This window comes from Eriocheir sinensis, unplaced genomic scaffold (assembly GCF_024679095.1).
Source record: "Eriocheir sinensis breed Jianghai 21 unplaced genomic scaffold, ASM2467909v1 Scaffold614, whole genome shotgun sequence".
In the NCBI taxonomy this organism is placed as follows: Eukaryota; Metazoa; Arthropoda; class Malacostraca; order Decapoda; family Varunidae; genus Eriocheir; species Eriocheir sinensis.
In genome coordinates this window covers 165,893-190,328 of record NW_026111959.1, presented here as the reverse complement: position 1 = coordinate 190,328, position 24,436 = coordinate 165,893, and the positions used below count along the sequence as shown (strand labels likewise).

The 24,436-nt window shown below is 42.4% G+C and overlaps 1 protein-coding gene and 1 long non-coding RNA gene across 2 annotated transcripts in view; both read left to right on the top strand.

Moving 5' to 3' along the window:
- Nucleotides 1-1,858: 1,858 nt before the first annotated feature.
- Nucleotides 1,859-6,704, top strand: LOC126993445 (uncharacterized). Its single transcript, XR_007747831.1, has 5 exons — nt 1,859-1,942; nt 2,261-2,386; nt 5,128-5,250; nt 5,834-5,921; nt 6,503-6,704. It is a non-coding gene; the product is annotated as an uncharacterized LOC126993445 (long non-coding RNA).
- LOC126993444 (netrin receptor DCC-like) overlaps nt 6,704-24,436 on the top strand; it is a 37,307-nt gene continuing 19,574 nt past the window's right edge. The window contains exon 1 of the mRNA XM_050852568.1: nt 6,704-6,709. Coding sequence (XP_050708525.1) covers nt 6,704-6,709 — 6 coding nt within the window. The remainder of the gene's footprint in view (nt 6,710-24,436) is intronic.

Sequence of the window (24,436 nt, the reverse complement as noted above, 5' to 3'; positions counted from 1 at the left end):
CCCATTCCTTACTTCCTCTCCCATCCCATTCATTCCCTTCTCTTCCCAATCCTTCCTTTCTCAACCTTTCCCTACCATTCCCTTACTAACCCTTCATTTTCGTTTCATTCTCTTCCCTTCCTCTCTCTCTCTCTCTCTCTCTCTCTCTCTCTCTCTCTCTCTCTCTCTCTCTCTCTCTCTCTCTCTCTCTCTCTCTCTCTCTCGTCCCGACAAACCGTTACGCTCTAGCCAATGTCATGAACAGACACACACTTTTGTCTATTTTTAGCTCTCCCAAACCACCTCTTTCCCTCTCCCCCCTTCTAGTGTAGCCTATTTAATTAGTAGGGGAGAGCGGTGATGATTCGGACAGTGGGATGGTCCGGCCATAGCACTTATTGTAAAGTGTAAAGGACTGAGTGCCGCGAGATTTTGTGTGAATGTGCAAAACTTTGTTGCCTTGGCCCACAAAGGGACAGCCACGCCCTCAGAGCTGTTATTTTCGATGCAAGTCCTATTTTATGTTTTTTTGCATCTCGTATGTAATATTGTCAGGGTGTATCGTAAGCTCTCGCTTCAAAAACGTGCCAATTAGCGAGATGTAAATTATTTCGGTGACGCAGCGATGCCCGGCGAAGGTGTTGCCGTGTATCACCCGTGAAGCCTCGTGCTGGAAAAGGACGTGACCACACATTTGCTTTTTACAGAGTCGTGATGATTCGGACGGTTGATTTTTTCATGATTTTTATTAAATTTATATCAATTTAAACATTATAGGTGTTGCAACGATTATAAAAAGGTTAATTTGGTTGATTTATATTCAGACATTATGCTTGTGAAAAGAGAAGGAAGCCATAATACCAAATTTTTTGAGATATTTCTTGAAGTTCTCCTTTTATTTTTTTCCCTTCTAAATATTGAGAGGATACTTTTGTCCTTAGACAAATGTTTTGTAGAAGATATAATCTTGTTTATTAGCCAATCAAGCTTAAGTTACATTAATATTATGGCGAGTATTGTGAGTGTCCGTACCACCCACCTCCCTGGCCGAGCCATCGCCGCGGGTGGGGATGGTTCGCACGATTTAGAGACTTGTCTCTCGTCGCCTACATCTGAAAACTGGAAATAGCTACGAGCGTCATATTAGCAGCCTAAAGAGCCAGATGATGGAGGAACATTTTGAGATCAACAAAATTACACTACTTCTTAAACTTCTTCTAAAAATATTTTTCTAAAAAGAGAAAGGGAGAGAAAGAAAGGAAGAAAAGGAAACATAATGGAGGAGATAAAAGAAGAGAAAAAGAGAGAAAGGAAGAAGAGAAAAGATACGAAGGGAAGAATTAAAGAGGAGAGAAAGGATAAGAAAGGAAGGAAGCGAAACATAAAGAGAGGAGAGGAAAGAGAAACGGATAAAACAGAGAGAAAAGAGAAAAACGATGCCATAATTAAGGTCTGATTATATTCCCTTTATATTTAAACTAATTTAATATTCCTTGATTCAACCTTAAAAGTCAGAATAAAAGATAATTAAGAGAAAAAATACATATAAAAATGAACCGCTAGAACGAAGAGAGAGATACGAACGGAGGAAAAGAAGAGAAAGGAAGAAAGGAAGGAAGAAGAAAGGCAGAAAGAAAGGAGGAGAAAGAGAAAAGAGAAAGAGAGAAAGGAAGAAAGAAGAGAAAAAAATAGAACCGCTAGAACGAAGAGAGAGATACGAACGGAGGAAAAGAAGAAAAGGGATGAAAAAAGAAAGAGCAAGGAAGATAAGGAGACAAAAGAGGAAGAGAAAAGGCGAAGAGAAAGAAAGAAAAGAGGAAGAGACAAGGGAAAAGAAAAAAAGGAGCCGCTAGAACGCGTCGACTCGGTTTGTTTACGTTTTGCCGCGGGGAGCTGCACGTGTGGGCGGCGTTCAAAAAGATTTACGTTTATTTCACGTTCCTGACCTCGCCCGCCTATAAAAGTAAGTAGGCCTATGGGAGAGACCTTGGGGCATCGGTAAGCTTATAGTAGGGCGGTCTAGTGGAGCAGTAGGCCTATAAATATGGGTGCTAGGTGAGTGTAAGGTAAGATTTTCTACGTTACTCTTCCTTCCTCCTCCTCCTCCTCCTCTTCCTCTCTCTTCCCTCTTCCTGCAGACCTTAAATTTGAGTGTAAGGTCAAGTTTAGGGCTTATGCTATAGCTGCTACTACTACTACTATAGGTGCGCGTCGCCTCAGAGCTCATCTTTGTCACATCCTGCGTTGTAACATCGGAGTTACCACAGTGTGCCTTCCCCAGGTCCTCGTTGCTCCAGGGCGTAGCTCCGTTACCCTGGGGGGCCTATGGGGGTGCGGGGTACAGATACCCATCGCTCCGGGACACCTTGCCTCAGTGCTCATCTCTGTCAAATTAAAGACTCAAGAGGTAAGCTTGTGACAGGTGAAGTTTGGGGTCTAGAGCATAGCTACTCATTCCCTTGGTGCTCATCTCTGTCACATTGGGTTACCACAGTGTGTTCCTTACCCAGGGGTCCTGAGGTACGCCTATGAACCCCAGGAAGGATGAACAGCTCAATATTAAGTTACATGAAGAGAGGAGGAAGGAAGTGAAAAAAAGGTATAATATATAAACAGATGATTGAAACAGCATTCAATTAATAAGATTGACTCTGCAAAATATTTAGGAAAGCGTGCACAGCCACCTCTGGCCAAGTTAATACTTACAACATGGAATATTTTTAGTCCCTGAAAGCAGTGCATTAACAAGGGACTTCCTAGAAATAGAAGGGGGTTGAGAGGGAACAAAGTCCCCCTGTTCGGTAGGTTACGTAAAGTAAGGTTTGGTTAGTTTAAATATACTAGGCAGGCAGTGAGGGGTGGTGGGAATACACAGTGCAGGGCAGGGGTGGCCCACTACGCGGGCCAGTGTTGTGAAAAATGCCTCCTGCAGAAATGAGTGGCTCTGGTGTCCACCATGCATGGGGCAATACACAGCAGGAAAACATTAATATGCCTGGTTTTGTTCTGGTTTGTCCACTTTTTTCCTCAATAAGCTTGGGTGTGATTCTAGAGATTTTGGATAAGTAAGTCACTGGCGTCCAACGCTCACTGGGGGAACACACACACAGTGGCAAAAAACAATAATTTGCCTGGTTTTGTTCTGGTTTGTCCACTTGTGATCTTGGTGAGCGCTGAGTATAAGCAGTAAGCAAATTGAACCTCTGTCAGCTATATAGAGGCAGTGGGAGGTGACGGGTGTACAACAGGCATTGAAAAGTCAATCAAATAGTGATATCTGTAAGTGAATATTATCTCCATAATAAACAGCATCATATTTTGTCCAGAAATAAGCAGTCAGCATCTCAAAATTAGTAGGCGACCCTCTCGTGAATAATCCCACCTGAGGTTTTGTGCCCCGGGAGGCCTGGAATGCCTGTAAATATGAGTTGATGGTGGCAGGAATGCATATTCCTGAAGTCTGTACGGGTGTGTTCCGCCTACTCTTGAACAGGGCAGGATAGATTTTTATTTTTATTTTTTTTTTTTTTTTCATCTCCGCCTGTAACTCCGGTAGGCTTTCTTCAGGGGCCTGGATGGTGGTCGGCCCAAGGCTGTCATGGTGCAGGCAATTTTTATAGTGGCTCCAGTTATGCTTATCTCATGCTGCCCCCTTGAACTCATTCTTGATTCACTGGGCAGTTTCTTCTAGAGTCTGGATTGATGGGTGGTCTTCTGGACAGCATGTGGGTAGTCTGTGGCCACCCGGCAGTTAGGTTATGTAAGGTTAGGTAGGAAGTATTACAGGTAATGTTGAGCGGGAATCACAATGAAAGTATTTTCCAGAATGGCCCGTGGTTAGTTTTCAAGTTACAGCCGAGCGTCTTCACTCAGGAACCACATACCTGCAGAGACTTCAGGAATATGCGGCCCGATGGTGTGTTTAGGCAGGAAGGCAAGGCAGACAGACTGGTTACATTGATAGCACTGTGTCTCCTGATGCAGGCAATGCTATTTTGTTCCTGGTGGCTCCCCTGTCTCTCTGTTGGCACATTTTGTTCTTACTTACACTAAATATAAAGTAATAAAGAAGAAAGAAAAGCAAATGAGGTAAATGTATAGTTTAGTTCTGCCGCCTCAAAATATCACCATGATGTGAGAAGGCACACAAAACTAACTTAATAAAGTAATGGTAAATAAATGACAGTAATAATTGATAAATAAATAATTGCTAATGAGTTAAATCTTAGTTATGTCATAAGTGCCATGCCAATTATTATTATCATTATTATTATTATCATCATCATCATTATCATCATTATTATTATTATTATTATTATTATTATTATTATTATTATTATTATTATTGTTATCATTATTATTATCATTATTATCATCATTATTGAAGGAAAGAATATAAGGTTCTCATCTTTGGTAACTGTTGCTACTACTCCTACTACTACTGTTACTAACTAACCTAAAGTAACCTTGATAGTTTTGTTTTCTCCCTTGAAACAGTGATTGCCCCAAAATAATCATAAAGAAAAAAAGGAAAAAGAAAAGTCAGTCCAGGTATATAAATGTGTAGCATTGTTCAGCCACCTCAGAAAGCCACAACAAAACTAACCTAACCTAACCTGGATAGTTTCGTTCTCTCTCTCCCCTGAAACTCTGAGAAGTTGTGCGTCAGTAAAACAGCCTTGCAAGCTTCCCTGCCTCATGCAACTGCCATGATGGGAAGGTTCACAAAACTAATGTAACCTTACCTGGATACATTTTGTCTCTCTGTCTCTTTAAACTCAGAATCTTGGTGTCAGTAACACAGCTTTCCTGCCTCATGTAACTCATAACACTGCCAAGGTGGGAAGGTTCACAAAACTAACTTGACCCAACCTGGATACTTTTTCTCTCTCTTTCTTTTTAAACTCAGAATCTTGGCATCAGTAACACAGCTTTCCTGCCTCCTGTAACTCATAACACTGCCATGGTGGGAAGGTTCACAAAACTAATGTTACCTAACCTGGATAAGTTTTGTTTTCCTTCTCTCTGGAAAATAAACAATTGAAATACCTAAACAGAAATGAAGAAAGATGTCAGTGTGACCCTTCTGGTGTACCATGAACCTAGAGGAAAGTATTATCATTATAACTCTGTGCCCTGTGTCCCCAGCTGTGTGAAGCTGAGCAGCGTCTCCCTGGCCTGGGCGTGGAGTGAGCTGGTCCCCTCATCACCAGCACCATAGACCAGGGGATGAGGTGCTACTGGGCAGACCAGAGGATGTCCACTGTGCTGGTGAGTGGCCTGACCCTTGCATCTCTCTGGGTCATTGTAGTGCTCCAAACTTGCTGTTTTTCTGTGACCTGACCCCTGCATCTCTCTGGGTCACCGTGGGTCATTTCAATTTCAATTGCATATTTTTTCTTCATTCTCTCTCTCTCTCTCTCTCTCTCTCTCTCTCTCTCTCTCTCTCTCTCTCTCTCTCTCTCTCTCTCTCTCTCTCTCTTTTCCCCTTAAAAATAAGCTTGACCAACAGTTCCTTCACCTCAGTATCACTAAAGTAGAAATGCAAAGTCTTGGTGCCATTTGATTAATATAATTTCACTCAGGGCAGGTTTAAGGGCAGACCGCCCAGTGTGGACCATAAGGTGTGTGTGTGTGTGTGGTTTGAATATCTGTGTAAATCTCTCTCCCTGAGATCAGCAGCAGCAGCAGGCAAGGTCAAGGAGGGTAAGGTCAAGGACTTCTGCCAAAATGTGTGACCCCAGCATGCAGTAAACTGTGATAAGGAACAATGTTTTGCCCTGTGTGTGTGTGTGTGTGTGTGTGTGTGTGTGTGTGCAATATGCCTACATGTTACCTATTGTCAATTTTTTAGGTCACTCCGCACTCCTATCAAGGCCGTGCTGGACAGGCTCAGTGACGACTCAGACACGTCAAATATCTTCCCTCAGAGGCACTGACAGGTACGCCAACACACTTTGTATGTCTTAGGAAGCAGGCTCACCATTCCTTGTATACAGAATATTACTAGTATTATTGTGCTACTACTACTACTACTACTACTACTACTAATATTGCTGGTTTTGTTACAGGAGATATACTATTACAGTTAGCCTTATAACTTCCTGGACCTCTACTTATTTCACTATTAACTGCTTTTTACATTGATTAACTTATTTTCTGCTTTCTGTGTTGTGCCGAGGCCACTCTTATGCTGCTGCTACTCAGTGGGATTCTGTTTACAATTCTAATTCTCTGGTTCTGTGTGTTGTGTGTGTCCTTGTATAGAGTCTCCTGAGGTTATTTGAGTCTCCCTTCACTTGCCCTCAGTAACCTTACACTCTGCCATAACCTCTGATACTCGTCAATGGGATTCTGTTTATAATTCTGCTTCTGTGGTTCTGTGTGTTGTGCATGTCCTTGTATAGAGTTTCCTAAGGTTACTTGAGTCTCCCTTCACTTGCCCTCAGTAACCTTACACTCTGCAATAACCTCTACTACTACTACTACTACTACTACTACTACTACCACCACCTCTCCGCAGGCTTCTACAGTGGTAGGGCTGAAGCGACACATCCTGGTGGGGGGCACCTTTGACAGCCCAGAGCACACCTCCGCCCCCGCCAGCAACCTCATCACCCGACTGCTAGTTCAGGACCCAGCGCAGTGGTCCAACCCAGAAGAGATTGCTGCCACGAGTACCTGGCTAGTGCCCCCCCTGACCTTCAGCGACGACCCCGACCCCATGGAGGTAAGTTTAGGGGAGGGAAGGGGAGGGGAGGAATGGAAAGGAAAGGGAAGGGCAGGAAGCATTTGTGTGTGTGTATTTACCTAGTTTACCTAAAGTTGTGATTTACAGGAACGGAGCTGTGCTGGTGCTGTCCTGCCTTTCCAACTACTTCCATCTAACTTGGCCTTAAATGCGCTTATTGACTTAGCCTGTACCACTTCCCTCTCCAGCCCATTCCAGACCATCACACATATCTGCAGGAAGCTATTCTTCTTGATGTCTCTTCTACAAATTCCTTTTCTCAACAGTCTTCCATTTCCTCTTAAGTTTCTCTCTTCTCTTATCAAGAGGTCATCTCTATCCGATTACACCATTCATCACCCTATACACTGCTATTAAATCTCCTCTTTCTCTTCTACTTTCCAGTGTAGGGAGGTTCAGCCTCAGCAATCTTTCTTCATAAGGCAGGTCGCTCAGACTAGGTGCCATTTTTGTTGCCGCTCTCTGTACCCTCTCCAGTTTTCTAACGTGTTTCTTAAGTGATGGCGACCAAGCCACTGATGCATATTCTAGTCTAGGGTGTATCAAGGTCACAGTTAATTTCCTTGCCATGTCCTCACCAAGGTATGTGAACGCTGCTCTGATGTTCCTCAGCAGGTTGTGTCTCAGCTGATATTTTATTCACGTCTCTCTGGAGACAAGTTCTCTGTGATCATCACTCCAAGGTCTTTTTCTTCTGTCTTCCTGTCTAACTTATCCTTACCCAACTTATAATGTCCCTCTACTCGCATTCCACTCTTTTCAAATTCAATAACACTGCACTTTTTGGTATTAAATTCCATTTCCCACTTCCTGCTCCACCCCCCACACTGTGTCCAGGTCTCTCTGGAGCAGCAAGTAGTCCTCCTCTTTTTCCACTCTTCTCATTATCTTAGCGTCATCGGCAAACAGACTCATATAGCTACCCACTCCTTCTGTCAAATCATTAACATATGCTGCAAACATAATTGGGGCCAACACAGAGCCTTGCAGAACTCCACTCATGACATTTTTCCAACTTGATTTCCTGTCTGTAATAGTTGTTCTCATCATCCTGTTCTTCAGAAAATCCTCCATCCACTTTAGAAGACCACCTCCTAATTTACCCACCGTCTCCAGCTTCCACATCAACCTCCTATGTGGCACCTTGTCAAAGGCTTTTTTCAAGTCCAGGTAGACAGCATCAGGCCATCCATCTCTCCTGCACAACATCTGTCACCCTTGAATAGAAACACCAAGTTTGTCAGGCATGATCTTCCTTTCCTAAATCAGAACTGTCTTTCTGTGATGATTTCATTTTCCTCTCGGTGCTTTGTCCATTTCCTTTTCACAGTTCTTTTGCATATTTTTGACACTACGCTCGTAAGGGAAGCTGGTCGATAATTAAGTGGGTCGTCTCTTCTTCCGCTCTTGTAGATGGGGACTATGTCAGCTTTTTTCCAGTCCAGAGGGACGACACCCTCAGCCAATGATCTCTTTATAACTTTGTGTATTTTGTCCGCCAGTTGATTCCTACACGCCTTCAGCACCCAGTTGGAAACACTGTCAAGACCCTGTGACTTCCTCACATCTAGATTCTCCATTTCACTAGTTATATCCTGCACTGTGATTTCTGTGTCACACAGGCAGGGCCCTCTTGGGCCTAGCCCAGTTGGTACGTCAAACTTGCTTTCTCTTGTGAATACTTCTTGAAAGCTTTTGTTCATTTCTTCCGCCATCTCCAACTCGTCCTCATACACCTCGCCATTAACTTTCAATTTTGTTATTTCCTCACGCTGTTTTAGTTTCCCGTTTATAAATCTGTAAAATAGCTTCGGTTGGTCTGTGCATTTGTCTGTTATATCCCTTTCAAAATTCAGTGTTTCCTCTCTGCATATTCTAATACACTCATTTCTTTCTTGTTTATATAGTTCCCAAACATTCTGCCGCTTCACTCTGCTCCACCTTCTCCAGGCCTCCTCTTTCTCTCTCCTTGCTTCTTTGCATCTCATGTTGAACCCGTCCTTCTTTCCCCTGCAGTTCTCTTTCACTTTTGGCACATACTTCTTAACCCCTTCATTGTAAATCTCTAATAATATATTCCATTTTTCCTCCACTCTGCTTACTTCTTGGAATCTGGACCAGTCTGTGGTCTGTGCTTTCAAAGTATTTCCCCAGTTCAGTGTAGTTAGTTTTGCCAAAATTATGCCTTCCAATTCTGTCTTTCCTTCCTAACTTCTCCTCTTTCTTGTTTTATCTCAAACTGAATAACCACATGATCACTTTTTCCAATTGGTAAGTTATAGTCAATGTTTTCAATCACATTTACTTCATTTGTGAAGACTAAGTCCAGGCTGGATGGCTCATCCTGTCCACTATACCTCGTGAAATCTGATGCCCACCGGGTCACTATATTCTCCATCATCAGCCCATGATGATGTCTTAGGCGGCACATACACAACTACATGTGTGTGTGTGTGTGTGTGTGTGTGTGTGTGTGTGTGTGTGTGTGTGTGTATATTTATATATATATATATATATATATATATATATATATATATATATATATATATATATATATATATATATATATATATATATATATATATATATATATATATCTCTCTCTCTCTCTCTCTCTCTCTCTCTCTCTCTCTCTGGTGTTTTTGCGTGTGATTTGGTGTTTCGAGTGTTCTACGTGGGTTTCAGAGCATTTTAAAGTTGTGTTTCCAGTGTTTTTTGTGTGATTTGGCTGTTTCCGAGTGTTCTACGTGGGTTTCAGAGTGTTTCAAGTGTGTTGTTGTGTTTCCGGTGTTTTTGCGTGTGATTTGGCTGTTTCCGAGTGTTCTACGTGGGTTTCAGAGTGTTTCAAGTGTGTTGTTGTGTTTCCGGTGTTTTTGCGTGTGATTTTGCTGTTTCCGAGTGTTCTACATGGGTTTCAGAGTGTTTCAAGTGTGTTGTTGTTTTTCCGGTGTTTTCACGTGTGATTTGGGTACGTCGGGTGTTCTTGTGTGAGTTTGTCGTGTGTTTCTTGAGTGTTTTTTTGTTTTTCCTTTTGCGTTGTGCTTGCAGACACCTCACCCTTTGAATTCCCCTGAGGAGTCGATCTGCTCCTCCTCACTACACCCTCTCTAAATCCCCTAGAGGATTAACCCTTCCTACCCCCCTTCCCTCACCTCACCTAAGCCCCCCCACCCTCACTCACCTCACCTCCTCTCTGCTCCTCCTCACTACAAATCCCCTAGAGGATTAGCCCTTCCTACCCCTCCCAAAATGTCGAGTCCGTTCTGGTGGGGCGCCGAAAGGGAATATCCCTGATGAGGCGTTGTCAGATGTACTAGCAACAATTATTGTCTTATTGTTAGACTACTTCTAAATGAAACTTCATAATAGTGTATTTATATAAAATTATAATAAGGATGTATAGAGAGCTCTGAATATTGTTCTAGTGAAATGATAACAATGACTTTGTATAAATACCACAAACTGTGGCAGCTCTGTTCTCCAATGTTGCCCTTTTTGAGGCTGGGTCAAGGGTACAGTGACCGCGTTAATCCACAGGTAAACGAGATGTCAATTCTCATGATAACCCGACACACACACACATTTCTACTCATGCTCATCCCTATACTGTCCAAACCCCTTATGGAAGAGTTAACCAGCATCTTCACTCTTTCATCCCTCACGCTGGTAAACTCTGGAACAATCTTCCTTCATCTGTATTTCCTCCTGCCTACGACTTGAACTCTTTCAAGAGGAGGGTATCAGGACACCTCTGATACCCACCCACCCACACACACACACACACACACACACACACACACACACACACACACACACACACACACACACACACACACACACACACACACACACACACACACACACACACACACACACACACACACACACACACACACACACACACACACACACACACACACAAACACACACACACACACACACACACACACACACATACACATTGAGAGAGAGAGAGAGAGAGAGAGATAGTAGATACCTCAACAAGAAAAACATAATAATGCCAGAGATTCCTATTTCACAAAATCGACAGGCACATACACACACACACACACACACACACACACACACACACACACACACTGAGAGAGAGAGAGAGAGAGAGAGAGAGAGAGAGAGAGAGAGAGAGAGAGAGAGAGAGAGAGATGGCGCCTAAGAAGTGCAGTACTTGTAACGGTAGCTTCTCAGCTCACTTTTTTACAGGGCGTTCTGTTGTCTGTCGACTGTGTCTCTCCAGGCAGCATCTTGAGACAGGACTGCAGGAGCAAGAATAGAAGATGGAAGCAGGCCAGAATAAAATAATAGAGCTTTTTCTCCCCAGGCAGCATCTCGAGACAAGACTGCAGGAGCAGGAAGAGAAGATGGAAGCAGGCCAGAATAAAATAATAGAGCTTTCTCTCACCAGGCAGCATCTCGAGACAAGACTGCAGGAGCAGGAAGAGAAGATGGAAGCAGGCCAGAATAAAATAATAGAGCTCTCTCTCACCAGGCAGCATCTCGAGACCAGACTGCAGGAGCAGGAAGAGAAGATGGAAGCAGGCCAGAATAAAATAATAGAGCTTTCTGGCACTGTTGCCTCCTTGCAGGAATTCATCCAGGCTAACGTTGCTGTGGTGCCAAACCCTTCTCCAACCGCCCCCTTGCCCTCAGCGGTACCGTCGACACCAGCGGACAACACCACGCAGCAGGAGGGTGGTAGTGGCACCGCCCATGATGGCTTCACCGTCGTGAATGGAGGAGCCAAACCAGCCAGACAAGCGATTTATCCTGTTCATTGCCTCAACAGGTTTGCCATTCTGGAGGAGGAGGACGAGCAGGAGAGCACCTTCCTGGTGGGTGACTCCATGATTCGCCAGCAGGTCGTTGAGTTCTGCTATCCTGGTGCTATCCTGGTGCTGGGATCGACGACATAACTGCTGCTCTTGAGGAGATCTCCTCCCAGGCTACTAATGATTCACTGTTTGTTATTCACACAGGTACGAACGACGTCACCACGACCCGGTCTGAGGAACTCCTGGAGAAGTACCGTAGGCTCATCCAGCAGTATAAGACTAAATCCCCTAACATTTTGATTTCAGGAGTTCTACCACGGACTTGGGCGGAGAGCGACTTTTTCAGTAAGGCCTTCAGCCTAAACAACCGCTTACAGACTCTTTGTAGGGAGCTTGACGTGGAGCTCTTCAACGCATGGGACAATTTCTACAGACAAAGTGAGCTTTTCCACAGGGACGGAATACACTTTTCTCCCATCGGGGCAGCCAGATTCGGAAGACTCCTCAACGACGCAGTACGTGACACCCAATCAAAAAACGACCCTCAGCCACGTCCCTCCACCCCGCCCGTGTAAATAGACGCCATTCATCGCAACAAACCCGTAACTGTGATCCCGCAAGTACCTCCACCTCTATTACCAAGCCTCTAGATAACTTAGAAATTGTTAGTTTCAATGCGCGTAGCCTAAGAAACAAGTTTGATGAACTAAGATGCTCTGACAGAAAATTTTGACATAATTGCTATAACTGAAACATTTATCGACACCACAAATATTGATTTAAGTTCCGAATACAACATAAATGGCTACAGACTCTTCAACAAAGATCGTGTAAACCGTAGAGGCTGTGGCGTCGCCCTTTTTGTCAAAAGCTATTTGCAACCCACTGACAAAACACCAAGAAACAGTAATGTTGAACATTTGTGCGTGCGAGTAAATATTGCAAAAGTCAATTTAAATATATCTGTCACCTACAGGGCTCCCGGGCAATCACTCGATGACGACCTTGAAATGTACAGCGTCTTAAGGCAGTCACTTAATAACAACGACTCACTGATATTAGGAGACTTTAACCTCCCCCATATCGACTGGGCGACACTGTCAGGTACAGAAGGCGAGTCACATAGAATGATCAAATTTCTAGAAGAAAATTATCTAAGCCAAATGGTTTCTGAGCCAACTCGACAAAATAACATACTCGACCTTGTTATAACGACCCAAGATAACCCAGTCAGTAATGTCACGGTAGGAGAACACCTCGGTTCCTGCGATCATAAATTAGTGCGCATTTTATTTACACGTATATTGTGTTTGCTTCACATTGCCACACTCGGCTCACAACTGAGAGAGCCCGGGTTCGATTCCTGGGTGGAGTGGAAAAATTTTGGCGGCTTTTCCGATACCCTACGCCCCTGTCCACCCAGCAGGTAATGGGTTCCAGGTATTAATTGGGGGTTGTGTCCCGTCTCCTGTGATCTGTTCCCTTATCCTATAATTCCTTCCCCTTCCGTCTCTCCAGCATACGACATATGTTGCGCCAACTAAACAAAACTTTCCAAACTTTTCACATTGCCAGAAACTGAGGTGTAACTTTTAAATGCTGTCTTGCAGTTACCATCATCATCATTGTCAGCATTAGCAGCAGGGTGTGTGTGAGACAGTCTGTAGTGGTGAACACGGAATTGCACAGTCTGGGCAGGCACACAACCTTGACAGAGAACAGTTATTGAGGGACGACTTAGATATTTATTCTTGATGTATAAGTGAAGAGAGTGTACCTGCAACACACCAGTACTCTAGTGCACTGGCTCTTGAACTGGAGGGTGTGCTGCCGCTAATAATTTCCAAGAGGGGCGTCAACTCTGGAAGAAAAGTAGCTAGCAGAAAATTTAAGAACCTCCGCTCTAGTGGTTAAGTAACACACCCTACCACCACCACCACCATCCTCACTACCATTTCATCACTGCAGGCTCTTCAGGGTGGTGGAGACCCTGTTGCACATTCATCTGGTGGTGGAATTCCCTGGCGGCGGCGGCGAGCTGTTCAACACCATCACCACCGAGGGACGCATGACGGAGGCACGGGCAGCGGCAGTCTTCACACAGGTGCTGTCTGCCATAGCCTGCCGTGTGTGTGTGTGTGTGTGTGTGTATGTGTGTGTGTGTGTGTGTGTATTTACCTAGTTGTCAAATACAGGAAAAGAGCCGTACTAGGCTCGTGCTGTCCCGTCTCCATAACACTTATTATCCAGTTTGGCTTTGAATTCATGAATCGTTTTTGCACACAGTCTCCTCGTCAAGTATGTTCCACGTGTGTGTGTGTGTGTGTGTGTGTGTGTGTGTGTGTGTGTAGGGGAAGGGGAGACTCATGCACCCATGGTTTGATCCATGCTAGACTTAAGGGAAGGGAAAGAGAAAGGAAAGGACGAAAGGGTAGGGAAGGAAAAGGAAGAGAGAGGGAAGGATAGATGTGCGTGTGTGTGTGTCTGTGTGTTTGTGTGTGTGTGTATTTAGCTATTTGTAGTCTAGGTGGCCCGAGCTAAGCTCTAGTAGTCCTGTCTCCATAAATACATTCATCCAGCCTTTCCTTCATTTGGTGGACACTGCTCACCTCCACCACCTCTTCCTGCAAGCTGTTCCATGTGTTAACACTTCTATGTGGAAAACTATACCCACTTTTTGAAGTCACTCAAACAGGTTCCTTTATGAAGTTTCTTTCCATGTCCTCTCAGCCCCTGCATTCTTGCAGTAGAGAAAAGATCATCTCTATCCACCTCATCAAACTTATTTACCAACTTATACAGCGTGATCAGATCTCCTCTCTCCCTTCTTTGTTCCAGTGTCGTCAAGTCCATCTCCCTCAGTCTGTCTTCATACGTCATATTCAAGAGTTCTGGGACCATTTTAGTTGTAATTCTATATCATTTATTTGTCTGTAAAATGGAATGAACATAAGAATGTAAGGAGTCTGCAAGAGGCCGGTTGGCCTATACAAGGCAGCTCCTGTTATATTGTGCATCTTGTAGGTTTCTCCAAACAGCTTGTTTATATGCTTCTCTGTGGATAGTGTGTCTTGCATCGTTACTCCCAAATCCTTTTCTTCATGTACCACCTTTAAGTTGTCTCCTCCCATCCTGTATGTTTTCCTCGGTCTTTTTTTACTTTTCCCCATTTCCATAACATGGCATTTGTTTGCATTAAATTCCACCTCCCATAACTGGCTCCATCTGTACACTCTATCCAAGTCTTTTTGCAGCTCCTCACAGTCTTCCTCCGTCCTCACTTTTCTCATTAACTTTGCAGCGTCTGCAAAAAGGCTCATGCAACTTTTTATACCCATGGGCATATCATTTATATATATCATGAACATTATTGGTGCCAGAACTGAGCCTTGAGGAACTCCACTCTCTACTCTCCTCCAATTTGATTTCTCTTCTCTAATCACCGTCCTCATTTCTCTTCCCGTTAAGTAATCCTTCATCCACTCTATAACCTTTCCGCCCATTCCTCCCCACTGCCGTAGTTTCCAGGTTAACCTTTTGTGCATAACCTTGTCAAAAGCTTTTTTTCAAATTGAGATATACACAATCAGCCCACCCTTCTCTTTCTTGCACCCTGTCTGTTGCTCCTGAGTAGAAACACAGTAAGTTGGTGACACATGATTTCCTTTTTCTAAATCCAAACTCCTTCATTTCTCATGTTTTCCTTTCCTAAATGTTCAACCCATTGTTTTTTATTATACTTTCACAAATCTTGCACATTACACTTGTCAAAGAGACTGGCCTGTAATTTAGTGGTTCAGTTTTATCTCCACTTTTATAAATTGGTACAATGTTCGCTCTCTTCCACTCTAAGGGCACTTTTCCTGTATTTATAGAGCATGTTATTATGTCATGAAGTGGCTCCAGTAACTCATTTCTACACTTTTAGCACTTGACCGGAGATGTCATCCAGTCCCGTTGCTTTCCTTGCCTCTAAGGTTTTCATCAGGTGCAACAGTTCCCCTTTCTCAACCTTTACAAGATTTAATTTCCCTTCATTGCAATTTCCGAGCCCCAGTCAAAGTCGGTTTCTTTCGTAAACACTTTATGAATTTTTTATTTAATATTTCTGCAATTTCTTTGTCTGTTTCGTAGAATACATTTTTTTCTTTTAGCCTTTCCACTCCTTCATTTCTTTTCAACTTCCCGTTTACTAATTTATAAAACATTTTTGGTTCTTCTTTACATATAAAAACTATTCTTCTTTCAAATTTAGCTTTCTCCTCTCTCCTTATTTTCACGTAATCATTTCTTGCTTTTTATATTTGTCCCTAGTGTTCTTATTTGGTCTTTTCTTTAAATTCCTCCTTACTTTATTGATATTTCTTCTTTCTGTTCCGCACCTCCATCCAAACCATGTTTTCTCTCCTTTAGTTTTTACTGTGTAGTATGGAACATATATCTCTGTTCCTCTGTTGTAAATATTCATAAAAGTCATATTTCTCTTGAATATCAGTACTCCTCTTCATATCACTCCAGTCTACCCCAGTGAAGAAAGTCTTGAGTCCAACGTAATCTGCCTTAACGTAGTTTTTCCTTTTTTCCTTATAAGCCTCATCTCAATATTCACATCCTTCCAAAGTTTTCTTATCCAATAGTTCATGGTCACTCTTTCCTAAGGGGCACTCGTGACTGACTCCTTCATCCAACTCCACGTTTTTTGTGAAAATTAGGTCAAGTCTTGATGGTTGGTGATCCCCTCTCAGCCTTGTTTCTCCTTGCACCCACTGCATCACCAGGTTATCTGTTGCCAGCCTCAATAGTTTACTTCCCCAGGTATTTCCACCACCCTCTGTTGTCTAATTTTCCCATTTCATTTCTCTGCAATTTAAGTCTCCTGTTAATAATACCTTTTTATTATTTTTTATTTCATCTGTCAGTGCCTGTATTGTGTCTTCCAGCATAGTGTTATATCTTGCCTCATTCCAACCTTTGGTTTTAGGGGAGACATTGGCTGTTATTCTGTGTATTTACCTTGTTGTGGCTATACAGTGCCTGGGCTTACGCTCGTGTGGTCCCGTCTCCGTATCTGTATTTGTCTAACTTATCCTTAAAGCTTTGCACACTCTTTGCCGATACTACATCCTCACTTAGTCTTTTCCGAACCTCTATATTTCTTTGCGGTAAGCTATTTTTCTTTATGTCTCCCAAGCATCTTCCTCTCCTAAATTTTTTACTGTGTCCTCTTGTGTTCCTGGTGTTTATTCCTTCTTTTAGTAGTAACTCCTCATTATCTACTTCTTCCATTTTGCTCAATAATTTATAAATTAGTGTTAGGTCTCCCCTTTCCTCTTTGGTCTAGTGTTGGTAGGTCCATTTCCTCTAGTCTTTCCTTATGTGTCAATCTCTCTAGCCCTGGAACCACATTTGTTGCCATTCTTTGTATTCTTTCTAGTTTTTTTGTGTTTCTTATGGGGAGACCACACTGCCTCCGCATATTCCAATTTTGGCCTAATCATAGTGGTTACTAACTTTTTCTTCATATCCTTATCCATGTAGTGGAATGCTAATGCTATATTTCTCACCATATTATTCGTATCACTGAATATCCGATTTACATGACTTTCAGGCTGTTGATTATCTTGTATTGTCACTCCCAGATCTCTCTCTTCTTGAACTCTCTTTAGCCCGTGTTCTTCGGCTATGGGAAAGCTGAGAGGTGGCCGAGAAACGGCAACATTACACTGCATTTTGAGACTAAGAAAAGAGCATGGAACGTACATCAGAGTACTCCTCTCATAACCATAAAGCCGTTAAAAATATTTACTTCTACTCCATTGTTATGGGCAGTGTTTGTTACAAAACAAGCAGTCGTGACGCGTGGCATCTAGCCGAGAGTCTCTTGTTGTCTACTTTAGAGAATTTAACAAGTGATTACTGTATGGGTAGCTAATTCAGTCTGCCATGACCTTACAACACAACCTGTGACAAATAAGCCCACCTCAAGATCACTCACCCACCACAATGACCATGCATGGTGGGTTGTGCTATGCCGCCACCACCTACAATTAGCTGGAATTAGGGGTTTTGAGTCGAGCCCCAAACGGGGTCCGCCGAAGCTGCTGGGTTAATATTTCTCCATTTCCCATTTTATATGTCCATTTTGGTCTCCCTTCACTCTTTCCCATTTCCATTACATGACATTTCTTCACATTTCATCTCCCATTAAATACTCCATTTCCAAATCTTGTTCAGGTCATCTTAGAGGATTTCACAGTCCTTACTGCTCCTAATATGTCTTAGCAATTTTGCATCATCTGCAAACAGGCTCGTATAACTGTCTGCCAGAGGTGGCGCGGTACTGAAAAATCATCAGTGCGGTTGTGGTGGTGCAGTAACTTGAAATTTGATTCTATTGTAAAAACTTGCTGGAACTTTTTGTTTTGCTCAGTCATGTCTTAAGGATCTTCAATTATCACATTCCCATCGCTCAGTCTTTCCATTGTTTCCCTTGGTGTGATCTTTCCATTTATGAATCTGTAAAACAGTTTGGGTTGTTCCTTGCACCTTCCACAATATCCTTTTCATGTCCCTTCTCTTCTTCCTTCCTTATTTTCATGTATTCATTTCTCGCTACCTTAAAATCTTCTTTATTCCTTTGGTTTTTATTTCTTTTCAATCTTTTCCAAGCTTTGTCTCTTTTCTCTTGCCTCAGCACACCTTGCATTAAACCAGTCCTTTTTTCCTTTTTCTTCAGGTTTGTATTCTGGTACAAATTTCATAACCCCTGGTTTATACGCCTCCATGAAAATACCATACTTTTCTTGCACTTCACTTGTTCTCTTTAACTCATCCCAGTCCAGCTCTCCATAGTACTTCCTGAGGTTTTCCACATCTGCCTTCCTATAGCTTAACCTGTTTCTTTTATAGGATTCATCCCCTTCACCTCCTTCCTCCTCTGTTACCATCTCTAGGATCACGTGGTCACTCTTACCCAGAGGGCATCCATACCTTAATTCACTCATCAAGTGCATTCCCTTTGTTAACACCAGGTCCAGTCTCGCTGGTTCGTCGTCACTTCTGTATCTTGTGTTTTCCTTCACCCATTGCATCATCAAGTCTGCCATCGTCAGTCTTAAAAACCTTTCCCCCCATGCCGTATTACTCCCTCCACTTTCAGAAATCTCCCAATTTACCTCCTTATACTTACAATCACCTCCTAGCAGAAGTCTTTTGTTTGTCTTGAGTAGTCTACTTAAACTTTGAATGGTATCCTCAATCATGGCCTCATATTCATCTCTACTCCATGAGCTAGTTCTTGGTGGTACGTACGTTGCTATAATCGTCATCCTTTCTCTGTTTTTGTTCTCCAGATTAACACTCACTATTTCTGCCTCTCCTTCTCCATATACGACTGATTTTACTAATACCTCCTTCCTCGTCATTACCATCACTCCTCCACCACCTTTGCCCTTTCTGTCTCTCCTCCATACATTGTAGTTATTATCAAACACTATTTGGATGTCTTCACTTAGTTTAGTTTCTGTTAAGCATACTATCTTGGGCTCCTTTTCCTGTGGGTAGTCTTGTAATTCCAGTTTACTAGACAGTGTCCCGTCTACATTTGTATACATCCATTATTAGTTGCAATCTCGTCTAGCTTCTGTTGTCTTTCAGCTTTTCCCTTGTGTACCATTTCCTCACCCGATCTCCCAAAACTCCCCCAAAAAATACCTCTTTTTTCCTCTTCAGATTTTACATTATTCCTTTCTTTTCCCTCTGCTAGAAGTTTGTTTCATTTCTTCCTTTCTTCTTCCTTTCTATTTTTCTTTATATATATATATTTCCTTGCATCCCTCTGTTTCCCTTGACTTAGTTGTCCTGTACAATAATTCCTCTGTTGCCTTCTGTGATCTTAATCTCACTTTAACTGGCCTGGTCTTCCCTTCCATGTAGGGGCCCATCCTATAGATTTCCTCCACCTCCTCCTCAATGTTTTACCGTTCTTCATCATTTAGGTTCTTAAGTAAGTCTTTTACAGATTTCCGTTCCTCCTTTTCCCTTCTTGGCTTGTGTGTTATGTTCCTTTCCTTCATGCCAAACATCAGCACACTCTTGGTCTTGTCTGCCGCCTCTCACACCAGCTCCTCATGTTTCTGCAAGGCCTTAACCGCCTCCTTCTCAACCCTTCCTTGTCTTCTTACAATTGTTGTTCGATCACTTCTTTAAAAGGACTACATTTGCTTTTTCATTTTCCACCTTCCAAGTCCTTATTTCACCCAGCACTTCCTCTTATACTGTGTGTGTGTGTGTGTGTGTGTGTGTATTCTCTCTCTCTCTCTCTCTCTCTCTCTCTCTCTCTCTCTCTCTCTCTCTCTCTCTCTCTCTCTCTCTCTCTCTCTCTCTCTCTCTCTCTCTCTCTCTCAAAATAACTACTCTTTAGTACATAAAAAAAAGTGAGACATTTTTCACTCCTTATATTCTTCTTCTTCTTCTTTTTATTATTATTATTATTATTATTATTATTATTATTATTATTATTATTATTATTATTATTATTATTATTATCATTATTGTTATTATTATATCTGGCGCCCGGAGCGACAACCACGTAAGCGCCAAAACAACAAAAACGAGAAAAATAGCTTTGAAGTTGCGGAACATGCAATTGTGTGTCATTTAAAAGCTAATAATGCCATGTGCATGATTCATTGAGTCAGTAGAGAATAGTAGGTTGTCCGTCTATGGCATACGTTGCCAACGTAAAATATTGAATATTTAATGGCTATAAAGAAGCCTACTACTACTACTACTACTACTACTACTACTACTGCTGCTGCTGCTGCTGCTGCTACTACTACTACTACTATAGACTACTACTACTACTACCCACCCATCTCTTCACCACTTCCCTACCAGTATTAATAAATTTTCGCATCACAGTCATGCTAGGTATACTCAGTATTATGTGACTGTCTTGATAATACCAGGTGAAAGAATAATACAGTCGGCGGCTTGGCGCCAAGGACCGAAGACGTAGCATTATGCGGCGATTATACTATACGATGGAGTGTAGGTATACTCGTAGATGTCTCATGGCTAATACGCTCATAAAACACTGCATTACTAACTACTTCAAACTTACCAATGCATTAATATTTTGTTATGTTTGTTTGGTGACGCCCGAGATGTTTTGTAGCGCCATTGTATCTGATCAAGATAGTCATCACAGAAATGTCGCCGCAAGTACTGCTCTATAAAGTCAGCTCAACAAATCACTTTTATTTCCCTTAAATTCTTTTGCTTCCAAGCAAGGATTATTATCAGTATGTCTTTACTTAATGTGCTGAGTGCGGGTGTACAATACACACGTGTGCAAGTGTGTATAGGCGGCATACCAAGACAAGACACTTCTTATGGTTGAGCATGATCAGCGCTTCACCCAGCCTTGCAGTTCACAGTTTTATTGCTTGTGGGTGGATCTCGAAAATATTCCCGTGCACTGCCACCAACACAACTGACAAGTGAACACTGAGTGAGTCATGATTGATGGCTGGGATTTCAAGGCCGCGGCGTCCTACATCTCGATTGTTGCCAGTTGCAGTTTTTTTTTTCTTTAACCCAACCAATCAACATAGGCTCGACGCCTCACACCACATCATCTTCTTTGGCGCTCAACAGTTACATAAGTAGCTAATCCTGCTTCATATAATTATTCATAAACCTTGCAGTTACTCTGTTACGTGGTCATTAACCAGGATGTCATAATTGAGGAAAAAACAAATACAACTTAGTAACCGAGTTTTATTAGAAAATCTCTTGGTACCTCTTATAGTCACAGGCGGAAAAATAATAATAATTGATGAAACTATAAAGATTTTAATATCAGTAGTAAGACCCGAGAACTGAATACAAAAATAAATTCGAGAAAATAAATAATAGTAATATTAATAATAATAAGTCAGTGTCTCAACATCAGTCAATGATCAGTGAAAAAAAAATACCTATCAACTGAGAGAGAGAGAGAGAGAGAGAGAGAGAGAGAGAGGTACTGCCCAAATAGTAGCCCTTCTCGCTGAGAGAGAGAGAGAGAGAGAAGAGAGAGAGAGAGAGAGAGAGAGAGACTCAAAAGTTCGTTATTCCCCTGTACGTGTGTGTGTGTGTGTGTGTGTAGAAAAAATAATTTACACCAGCATACACTTAAAATGCAGTCACATCGATTATTGCAATATAATTGTAGCATAATAATTATTATGCTACAATATATTGCAATAATTTGTTTCCTCACATTGTGTTGCACTACTTTCTAGTATTATGAAAACAAAACCATACACAAATGTTTATTTTTATTCCTTATGGTAGTCCAGTGTGTAGTTGTCAACATGATCTTCATCGTTATTAGAGGCATCTATTTGATTATCTTCTTGATTCTGGAAGATGTTCTCATAAAACTGTTGTTCAGCAACACTCAGAAGTGGATACAGTGACCTGATATCTGCCACTTTCTCCTGATCAAGTCTGAGAGGACGGTCATATTTGGGAGTCAACTGTATGGTACTGAGGTTGAAGTTGTTGGGACTGTATGGATCTCTTCCTGGCATGAGGCGCATTCTTGTGGCGTTGGTGAAGTTAGTGGCATCATAATCCTGCAGAAGAACATAACCCTCTTTGTACTCCGAGTTGAGAATGATCATCTTTGCGTTCTTGAATGTTGAAGCTGTAGCTCTCCTCCTCGTTACCATCGTCTTCAGCAGGTCTAAATTCAGGAACTTTGACTGGTCCATTTCTTCAACCGTGAAAGTAGAGGCAGCACTTTTCATAACACTGCAGTAATCACGAGGAAGCACCACATTGCCATGTCGTTTCAGGCGTTTTTCAATAAGCCCAAAGGACCTGTCACAACCCATGAATGTATGTCCTGGCACCAAAAAGATGTGTTTGATGTCCTGTATTCGCCCACAATGCAACTCATGGAGATAGTTGAGGACCATGTTTATGTTCTTATTTTGTCCTCCACAGTTATCAGAAAACACAACTAGTTTTTCAAAAGCACATCTAGCATATTCACGAAACACCCAGTCCTTTAAGCAACTAGCAATTTCCACAGAACCACGCTTAGCTACACTTTCATTCCACACATACATGGTTGATTTTTCTGTTTTCAAATTAAATATGCACAAGTTATAAGTCCACATTTTGCGTTTGTAGTAAGAGATTCCAGCTGACAAGCGAGGTGTTGGGAGAGTTTGTTGGAGGTCTACAGCAACTGCACGAACATCATCATCATCATTATTTTCCATATTTTCATAAGGTTCTGTGCTTCGTCTGCTTCTGCCTTGTGTGCCTGTAAATTCATTTGATGTTCTGCTACCTTCTCCAGGTTTTCAGCATCATTCTTAATTGCAGCATTCAAAGTATCACAAGTGGTACAGGTGTCAGAATCAGGAGGTGCAAAGCAAATGTTGAATTCCTTGGTGAAGACATCACTGTAGTAGCTGAAGGTGACAAACGGTTCATTACTGTGTTCCTTTTCCATCCATTCTACGTATGAATCATAGAGTTTCTTGATGGTAAGGGACGAGTCTAGGTAGCGACGGTGTGGAGCCTTGAAGCGACTGTAGTGGCACGACATGGCAGGCAAAAGTTTGATGTGTTCTCTGACTCGATCCGCCTGCATCCCCACAATTTTGTTTTGAGGAACTCGCCTTCCGCGTTTATCTGCAATTAGGGTTCCGGTCAACGTCATTTTCTTGCTTGCACTTTCAACACGGCTAAGACTAAGGCCATGCATACTGGCAAATCCTCTTTTGCAAACACTATGTGAGGCACCGTTAATCATCACACTGTAGAGAAAAGTATGGCTACGCCTGCTGACTTCTGCCAGTGTACGCTTTCGCTTGATGGGCACAGTCTTCACCAGTTTTTGAATATAGGCGTTTTGGAGTTCATAATCTCCTAGTGCCCAAAAAGCTTCAAATATGGCTCGAATTCCTTCACGTCCCACCCTGTCAAAACACCCGTCAGCACAAGGAGGGCCAATAGCACGGGCTGCTACATGTCTGTTTGTTTTCACACTGATGTAAGCCTCACCAACATTTCTCTTGTGTTTTGCAACATTTTTTTTCCACACTGCTGGATTCCTGGTGCGTTTTCTTCCACGGGAAGGTTCAGGCACGTCACCGTCACTATTGTCATCATGGCTGACGCGCTCGCCGCCAGCATCAACTTCAGCTGCCTCGTCAGACGACATCTTTGCACGTCAATAACCTGAGGAAAAATTTGTATGATAAATAAATTTTAAACAAACAACACACACACACACACACACACACACACACACACACACACACACACACACACACACACATGGTTTATAGGCAACAATAATAAGGTTGACATCGCAACGTCGAATAACACAAAGGTTCATTAGTGGTGATGATCAGACACTGCATGTTTTTTTTTTGTTTTTTTTTTTTTTTTTGTCATTGAAAAGGCGTTATAAGGTTAATTGGCATTGTAAGGATGATTTGAGCCCGTGAGGATGACAGATACTATGAACCTGACAAGTAGGCTACTGTCAGGTTTATTGGCACTGTGAGGGTACTGAGGTTGACATGATGTACATTGTACGGCTAACTGACACTATAAGGTAGATAGACATTCAGATACTCAGGTTGAATAACACTGAAGCATGAACTTGTAACAGACAGTGAGACAGACAAACATATACTTACTCAGGTCTGGCCGAGACATCGGTGGGGGAGTGGAGGCTGGAGACGCGTCGATGACTGATGGCGGCTGTTGATTGAATACGCCTAATTGTCAAGGTGCAACCTATTTATTTAGTGGTGAGGACGCAAAAGTAACAATGTGATTTTTATGCCCAAAATGGAATTTTCGATGCGTGATTTTGTGTTTTCTCGGACATATTCAAAGC